General features: G+C 38.6%; 1 protein-coding gene across 1 annotated transcript; it reads right to left on the bottom strand.

Moving 5' to 3' along the window:
* Window positions 1-806: 806 nt before the first annotated feature.
* vip (vasoactive intestinal peptide) lies at window positions 807-4,846 on the bottom strand. The gene is made up of 6 exons (XM_055901692.1): window positions 4,612-4,846; window positions 3,934-4,038; window positions 3,254-3,358; window positions 2,661-2,792; window positions 2,313-2,415; window positions 807-1,885 (listed from the first exon to the last, which is right to left on the bottom strand). Coding segments are annotated over exons 1-6 (456 nt in total). The 5' UTR covers window positions 4,614-4,846; the 3' UTR covers window positions 807-1,876.
* Window positions 4,847-9,533: the final 4,687 nt, after the last annotated feature.

The following is a 9,533-nucleotide window of genomic DNA, read 5'->3' as shown; positions in this document are numbered from 1 at the left end:
AAACAAAAGGAAACTTCTTGACAGGGGAAAAACTTATTTGAATAAATGTGTGTTATGACACTCATATGTAGGTGTCATAACCAGCCATAAAATAACGCAATATATGTCACAACAGGTGTAAATTACATGTTATGAGCGTGTCATAATGCGTTATGATACTGGGTGTCAAGTGAAGTGTTACCACACTTTTTGATTTGTCAAAGAAGAGAGCACAATCTATTCTAGGAGGAACGATATTAGATCTTCTTATAACGTGCCAGAAACTATATAGTGAACTAAGTGCAATGTACAATGCAGTATAGTCAATGACATGGCTTGACACAGTCCTTTTCACTCCGATTATTACACTTAGCTTGTTAGGAGGCCAAGGAGGCCATCAAATTAGCCCTGGCACTGATTACAAGAGGGTTTGAACAGAGGTGAACCTACGGTGAGGTGGACACACTCCTGTGTCATTTGTAACATACATACTACTGTACACAGTAAGTCTGAGGCCCATGCATATTACAAAAACAATTTGACTTTGATCAATATACTTACTATGTAACTGTAAATAACAACCAGATTTTTACCAAAATATATCAATGCTTCATAATGCAAATTGAATATGGCCATTGCAATTGAAATTGTAAGCGTATTGGTGAGAATAGAGGTGTACACGAATGTCATGTCTGTTCAGGTCCCTTTTGTTATAAATTGCTCTAGCTGAAAGCTAAATGTAGACGTAAAATCCAAGGCTATTATTTGTTATTCATTATGCCAGTTCAATCCTTCAATAATGGCAATCACACATAAAAACAATTGCACAAGTATACGTCATTTTATTCACTGAATATATACGAAGTTACATTAGTTCAGAAAATGTACCAATAATTATGTGGAAACAATTTCTCAGTCATTTTTGTCACAGTCCTCTCATAACTATGATGATTCAAATACAGTATATGACTTATCTACAGTATGTCCGTTGACATAAATTCATGTTAATATTTATCTGCTATTCTACGCTTTGTCTCATGTCTTTGAAGTGAATAATACTTTTTTAAATGAGATCCCTGCCATTATCTAGTTTGAATATTTCCACTGTGTAACTGAGACTGAGAAGGTAATTGCTTTAAAGTTCTTCTCTATGTTGTGCTGATTTGATAGCAAATTACATGCTAATTTGTCACAATGGCATGAAACTGATCAATTCATTTCAAATGCTATGAAGTTGATATTCATAAAATCAAATGTAATAGTCTTTGTTTCCCATCTTCATTCAGCTGAGCAGGTCATCAAAGCACATGTTGAGTGCAACTGTAAGTTTGTGACGTAATTTGTAAGTAACTTAGCAATACCTTTTCTCCCAACAAGTTTGTTTTTTACATGAAAATAAATAATCAACATCAATATTTACTTACAAAATTACTCAGCTTTGAAAAATAAATGGACATCTTTTATTTGGTGGACGGTTTCACAGAACTAAATGCTCTAGGTAAGTTTTTGCACAAGGTATAGCGTTGTTCCACATGGATATAAAGTGGTTATATGCATCACAGCCGCTCTAAATGTGGTCCTCTTCTGTTTAAGCTGATGGTACTCTATAGCAGTATAAAGATTGTTTAAAATGCATTTATTGAACTACCATTTACAGAGTCCTGGACAAAGCAAATCTATCTAATCCCAGGTGGACATGTATAATATTTACTGTGGCCTACATCTTTAGACCAATATTTTTTGTTTTAGTATATCTTATATACAATGTAAACATTCACTTTATACTGTAGAGATAACCACACATGACTTTTAGCCCGTTGTTGAAGAACTTAAATATTGTTTTGAATGGTAGATCGATGAGGTTGACGATTGAGGTCGTCACACCAGTCCGTCTTCTTCAGAGTGGCTGAAAAAGACAGTTGAAGAAGAGGGAAGATGGAGGGAGAGATATTTGATTATTGATCAGAATACAGAGTTTCAGATCATGAGAAGACGTGATGAGGGCATTCATTTAGTGGAAACATTCTACTGTATTGCCCATAAGCTTTCATTAGCTGAGCTCCTGTTGTAAAATGTAAGTATTCCTATGGGTATATGTTGTTAGCCGTGCAAAATAGATGCAGCTATGTTTGTCCACTAAACTCCACTATACAGATATCAGGTCTTGCTGTCTCTATGGTAGCAGTGCAACCACACTGTGTTGAATACCCTGTTTACGCAATGACCACCACAGTAACAACCCAATGGAGAGGGCGTTCAACTGAACGGGGGGGGGGGGGGGGGGGGGGTGAAACTGAATGGGAATGGAGGAGGAGGAGTGAGACTGAACCTACCAATTGGAAGTTATTGAGAAGCTGATCTACGTTGACGTCATCATAGCTCTCTTGAAACGAGGGCTCACTTCTGGATTCGTCTTGCATGGGAGGGTCTTCTTGACTGAAAAGAGAAGAAGGGGACATTGTACTTCTGTCATACTGGGGAGAGAGCCTGCGTACATGCACATCCTGACATACACATGCATGCACACATGTACACACACACACACAATGTACACACACACACACACACACACACACACACACACACACACACACACACACACACACACACACACACACACACACACACACACACACACACACACACACACACACACAATCTATTATTGTGCTTGTTCCCACCTTCTCTTTCCTGTCAGAACCGAGTTCAGATATTTCTTCACAGCCATCTGTTTGCGGAAGCGACTGTAGTTGTCTGTGAATATGGCATCTGAGTGGCGCTTCACTGGTACCTGGTCTTCCATCATGTCATCACTGTGACAAATGAACCACAACACATTTTAGTCCATAATTTTGAGACTTTTGCTAACCTTGTTATGACTTATACTGGACCTATCCAATAGGGTTATTTAAACCATAAGTAGATCACAATTTAGATGACAAATCTCTTAAAATTACAACAAATGAGGTTATTAACAGTTTAAGGCAGATATGCTAATACAACATTGTTAGGGATATATCAAAAGGTTTTCACTGAGAATAAAATGACAGAAATAGGTTACAGGAAGAAAATTTTATGGAATAGATATTTCTGTCATGCTGTCATTCCTGACTATAAATGTTTTCAATAAACCTGAATGCTTCAGAAAATATGTTAATATCAAAGTTATCATACTGTTAAAATTGTTTGAATTTGAAAGGCGCTCAATTCGCGTTAAATAGGGAAACCAAACTCCGCGCGATAATCTGAACGAAAAGCATAAAATAGAGCCTACCTGACTCGCTTTCCGATCAAGGATTCCAGATACCGCCGCGCGGATAGCTGTCCAAGAAGTTTGCTGTATCCACTAGTAAAGAGACCGTCTGCGTGTCTCGTCGGTCTGTCAACAGATTAAAACAGATTATTAGTCACCGTGTGTAGCAAAAATCTGAAACGGGGGTTTGTGTTCCAAAAGGCTACATTAGGGTAAAATGTTTTGCCTATGTCGATACTCTTAGACAATACAAAAATAACATTTGTTGTCATGAGACGGACAGACACTTTTAAATTTGTTGTTTTGTATCCTCTTTGGGGTAGGCTAACATCCAAGATTATATTGGAAGAAATTACCACGTTCCACTAATTATTCATTGCTTTCAACATAATATCCATTTAGGCCTACATGAAAGTAGCCTAGATGACAGAACATAAAACATGATTTCTCAAGACTTAAATATTATTGTTAGAAAGTAGCTTTGTACTAGGATATAGTCGATTAATTAATTAATTGTTTATCATCGTGTTTATTAATTAACCCCAGAGTAATAATAGGTTAGAACACTTTAACGTTATATAAGTTAGTATATTGCAGTTCTTGAACTCTTTAGCAAAAGTAACTATTGATGCTCTTTTAGTCATGTCCTCTTGCACATAAATAATACATCTTTAAATTAGTAATAGCGGTATTATTCCTACCTCATAGATGCATATGGCAAACACTGAGTCCGGGAATATAGCACACTGCACAGGGCTATTAGAAAAAGGAGCTGGGAGCCGTTCCTTTGTAACATCGCTTTATACCTGTAAAGGGAGATATGGTTTTATTCACTACTGTTGCTTTCACATAGCCTACATTCTTATAGTCAATGTGAAACAACTACATTTCTCAAAATCCTGCTTGCCTCGTTATTCGGTACCACTTTACGCACAGGAAAAAAGTTTACTCAAGACCTTCCCTTTTTATTGTATTGTAAAGGAATAAGAGTAAACCACATGAGTAAACAAGTTTGCCGATTGTGCTAGCCAGTGCTACCAGAACAAAATTACGTTTTGCGCAAATGTCCAATTGCGCACGTATCCAGTTAGTTAGGACTTGGTTTCAACCTTTGTATGAGCATTTGTTTGTCCTCAAATACAATTGCCAATCACAAATCAATCTTATAATTGGAATCCATAACTATTTCAAGTTATTAATTTGCTAGAAGATGGACAGAATTACTTCTAATGAATCCAAATATGTTTATGCTTGATTGCAGAGGTAAAAACACATTGTAGCCTATGCAATTAGAATATGATGTGAAGCCTAACTGAAAATAATATCAAACAAATAGCATAATTATCTCAAACAAATAGCATCATTGGAAAAAGTCTTACATTTGTCAAAATTATCCGCTGCTCTGCTCGGGTACCGGTTGCTGTCCAAGGTCTTGAAACGCTTTGTGGCTGTATCTCCTGGAGAAGTCACGGAACACTGTTCAAAACCTCAGATGCTTCTTCAACTATCAGAGTCTCTTACTATACCTTCAACCCTTCCCTCGTTTTATACTTCTGAATACTTTTAGTCAAGCAGGAAGGCAGACAGATTTGATCAAGGTTGATACGTCATAAAAGTCCCATTGGGATTGATACGTTCGTCATTGGCTTGTTCGCATGCTCAGCAGAACCAGCCCTATGGTAAAACGTGATTTTGCTCATACAAAAATGACTTATTGCATATCATAGGTGTTGACTCAACTTATGTTATCCCTAGATGCTGTACCACTTGCATTGGGAGGCCTAATAGGGGTAAACACAGGCAGCCCAATTCTGATATTTGTTAAACTTATCGGTCTTTCGACCACTCACATCAGATCTTTTCACATCAGATATTTTTCAGAGCTGATCTGATTGGTCAAAAGACCAATTAGTGAAAAAATATCAGAATTGGGCTGCTTGTGTAGCAGCCTAAGAGAAATAAACAGTAATAATATATTTTTTCTATTTAGTAAGCAAAGTAAATATAATATTATACACAATGTGACATCTTGGACTATAACTCCCTCTGAATGGTTGTGAAGTGTCTGTATGATAGACATGAAGAAAAACAAACTACATGAAACCATAAATCCTCTTATCAGTTTCAGCACCAATATCTCCTTACCTTTCTCCTGTTCCACATCCTCTCTCCACCTCTCCCATCTCATCATCTTTTTCTCTATATCACTCTATTCTTCTCCTAACCACCCTTAGTCCCACCGCTGCCTATTGTCTCCCACAATATAAGGACATTAAACGTTGACATTCCCTTACTCAATGCAGATGAAAGGCTCAGTTGATACAGATGTCAGATGCTCTCATGGAATATACATGCGTGTGAGTATAGGCCCACTTCCATTTCACCAGAACAAATCACATACAAGTTCATCATCTCCTCATTAGGTTTAACTAGATAAAGATTCACACAGATGTTCTGATTTTAGAGAGTGCATTGAACAGAGTTGTTCCCAGAGAGAATTAATATTATAGATTTTGTGATCTTATTGTTAGTCTGGTAGATGCAAGACTGGATGGCTGTTGTGCTGGAATGTTGGTGGTTCCATGGGAAAATAGATCAATCCATGTAGAACATATCTCAAAACTCAAGTACTGACCAATGTGTTTCATAATTTGTTTGACACTCTGGTTAATTTGATTGATATGCTTCAGGATTGAGCCACAGTGTTGTATTTCAGCATCTGGATTCAGTATCAGCATTGGACTCTAATTCAGCTGTACTGATTCTCAGTGTTGGGTCTCATTGAATGCATCTCATATCTCCAAGACTGGGTGGTTGTAATAGCCCTATCTCAACCAGGAGCCTCTGGAAACCTAATCACAATTGTAATGTAATCATGCCAAACATAAAGTTGATTAGGGACAAAGGACTGGGGAACATGCTCATTTAATTGACAGCGATGATTTGAAACAGAGTCTGGTAAGGACTCCTTATACAGGAAATGTATGTATTATTTTGAAGGAATGTGCAGAATTAACAAGTTCCTATGTATGAGACATTAAAAGATCCACAGAAACTACAACATTGATGAAACCATAATTTTTATGTTATGATGCACAACCTTTTAAATTCCTCTAGATTAGAAGTTAACTCTCAGCCATCCAGCAATAACGCCAGTCAGCATCACATCACATGCTTAGGACCCTGGGACTGAACATCTCCCTCTGCAACTGGATCCTGGACTTCCTTACGGGCTGACCCCAGGTGATGAAGGTAGGCAACATCACCTTCGCCATGCGAACCCTCAACACGGGGGCCCCACAGGGGTGGGTGCTTAGTCCTCTCCGCCACGCATGACTCCAACAACATCGGGGGGGGGGTGGAATCACTGCTTGGTATGGCAATGGTTCCACCCTCGATTGCATGACACTACAGAGGGGGTTGCAGACAGTACATCACTGGGGCCGAGCTCCCTGCCATCAGGTGGTGTGAGAGGAAGGCCCGGAAAACCGTTAGATACTCCAGCCACCCAGGCCATAGACTGTTCTCTCTGCTTCCGCAAGGCAAGCGGTACCCGTTCATCAAGTCTGACACCAACAGGCTCCGGAACAGCTTCTATCCCCATGTCATAACACTACTAAATAGCTAACTAAATAGGTAACATTTTGGCTTCATGGACTATCTGAGTTGACCTTTGTATTTTATTCTTATTTTTGCACTGTCTTTATACACACTCACAGGGTCCTAACATACACACTGACACTGCAACCCACATACAAACCCTCAGTCCATAATTTAATAATATTATGTGTGTGTGTGAGCAAATGATGGAGTGAGTGTTTGTATGTGTGTTGTAGTGTCAGTGTGCGTTATACTGACTCTACACCCACACACACCCACTCAATTACAATCATAATATACGCTGCTGCTACTCTGTTTATCATATATCCCGATGTCTAGTCACCTTACCCCTATACATATCTACCTCTTTCACTCCAGTATCCCAACACACGGTAAATATGGCACTGGAACTGACCCTATATGCTTACTTACTTTATCGTGCTCGTCTTATTTCTTATTTTCATATCACGTGTGTTTTTGTTCAACCTTGTTATTTTTAGTATTACAATGTTATTGATTACTGCATTGTTGGGGTTAGAGCTTGCAAGAAAGGCATTTCACTGTACTTGTGCATGTGACATTAAAACTTGAAACTTGAAATGGAAACTTGAATATCATTATACATTATCCAAGCAATACAGTTAATCCTTCATCACGCTTCAATACCTAATGGACCGAATACGCAACAGAAAATACCTGGCCCTGAGTCGGATGCTGGGGAATACCCCAGCTTGTTAGAGCCTATTGTGGTTTAGATTATCTATCCACTGAACACTGGAGATGTGTTTGTTGCCAAATTGGCACTGACAGACTGATTTACAGGCCAGGGTCTAATATGACAGACATGGCCTTCATGGTGAGTCAGTTTTATGTAGTTTGCTTGAGGAACTCACGACCCAGTCGATGACCTTATCCCCAATCTCATGGGTTCCCTCACCAGGTTAAAGGTCCACCTGGATCTTATGAGTATTGGATCATCTTATGGGGCAGGGGTACTCAACTCTTACCCTATGAGGTCCGGAGCCTGCTGGTTTTCTGTTCTACCTGACAATGAAATGCACACACCTGGTGTCCCAGGTCTAAATCAGTCCTTGATTAGAGGGGGAAAATAAAAAAATGCAGTGGAACTGGCTTCGAGGTCCAGAGTTGAGTTTGAGGGTTATAGAGGAAATTAGATGGCAAAACTAGGTCCAATAAATCAAGACTGAGGGAGAGAAATTTCTTCAGAGTGGAGACCATGAACAGTACGTGTCATCTTCCCTTTCACTGGCAAACCAAGGGCAAATTGAACATGGAAATTGAACATTTACAAATATAGATCATTGGTATGTTCTAAATTGTGTACTTTGTTTTATTTAAAGAAAAAATTCCCATTTCATTCAAGATCTCATCTTTGATAAGCTACTTATTTGGAAAAATATTGAATTTAGGCAATACAAAACCATAACTTTGATCTTAGGTTTCCAAATGGGCCCAAATACAACACACACTGTAGGCTGAGGTTACACCTTATTTTGGGCCCCTGGGGGACCTGTAATCACAGTCCTGTTTTAGGTTGAAATCCCTGTAATGGATCAATTAAGCAAACAGCTCTTCATAGCATCCTAACTAATTCTGTAAATACATTTGTGTCTCAAGCCACATGGAAGACATTAATGCCCAGTAATGGTCTCAGTGCTTCATTAGTCCAGTAATCAAAGGCACAAACCACCCTACAACGCCCCTGGGACCTTAAGTCCTCAGATCCAATCACATTACATCTTTGTCTTTCTGGGCTGATCTCAGAGGTAGAGTCATGTTTTGCATTTCCTTCGATACTAACAAGATAAATAGTGTATTTAAGGCATGTCATTCAACTCTCTGAGGAGTTGGTTCTCTGGATATTGTCTATCTGTGACAGTCAGAGAGCAGGAGAGTGTTCACAGGTGAACTTCTCTCATGCCTTTGTCAAAATAATTGTACAGTAGAATTTAATATTAATATATTTTCTGGTTGTTCCAGACACACTTTACAGATTTTACTGCTACACAAGAACAGTTGCTTTCAGAGGAAGTACTTATGTGGAAGGAATTCTTATCACAGATGTTGAGAGATACTTCACAAATCTTTTTGTAAAAATGCTTTCTTAAAGTGTCAATTTTGCCCTGCCCTAGACAGACATCTTGAGAGCAGTCAGAGGTGAGTGAGTAGTACAATATAAAAAATTATTAAGTTCAATAACAGGTGTGAAGGCACACTCTGTTTTGTGATGTACCTCGGGACAAACAGGAATATTGGCAGAGAGAAAAACCTAGTTTAGCGGGCACACTGGGGGATGGAATAGTCCCCTAAATATCTCTATTAAACTCATATTGTTTTGACACATCCATCTCTAGTCCCTATGTCACCTGGATTCGTGAGCAGCAATGACAATGAAAAATTTAGAAAAATTTAAGAAAATCCGGACATGGCTTATATCAAAGAGTTCAGCATGTTTACACCTGGCTTTGTCCTATTGCATCCCAGAGAGTAAATCATTCGGAGATGAATACTTTTTGCATTGCAATTTCTTATAATAAATAGGTCTACTTATTGTCCAGCAAAAGAGGTTTCATATAACTTCCCCATTCTCTCTGTCTACAATGTATCATATTACTGAAAATATGAATATGTAAATATTACCACTTGACACGTGTGCGTCACTTTCCACCTTCCTACTTGA

Source organism: Salvelinus fontinalis, chromosome 37 (assembly GCF_029448725.1).
Source record: "Salvelinus fontinalis isolate EN_2023a chromosome 37, ASM2944872v1, whole genome shotgun sequence".
NCBI classification, from domain to species: Eukaryota; Metazoa; Chordata; class Actinopteri; order Salmoniformes; family Salmonidae; genus Salvelinus; species Salvelinus fontinalis.
The sequence above is the reverse complement of the archived record's forward strand: the minus strand, read 5'-3'. Positions and strand labels throughout refer to the sequence as shown.

What these genes read in the sequence shown, in the direction of transcription:
- vip (XM_055901692.1), bottom strand. An exon ending in TTGCCATATGCATCTATGAG is followed by an intron (nt 3,359 to 3,933) that starts GTAGGAATAATA and finishes ATCTGTTGACAG; the next exon opens with ACCGACGAGACACGCAGACG. An exon ending in TTGATCGGAAAGCGAGTCAG is followed by an intron (nt 2,793 to 3,253) that starts GTAGGCTCTATT and finishes CATTTGTCACAG; the next exon opens with TGATGACATGATGGAAGACC.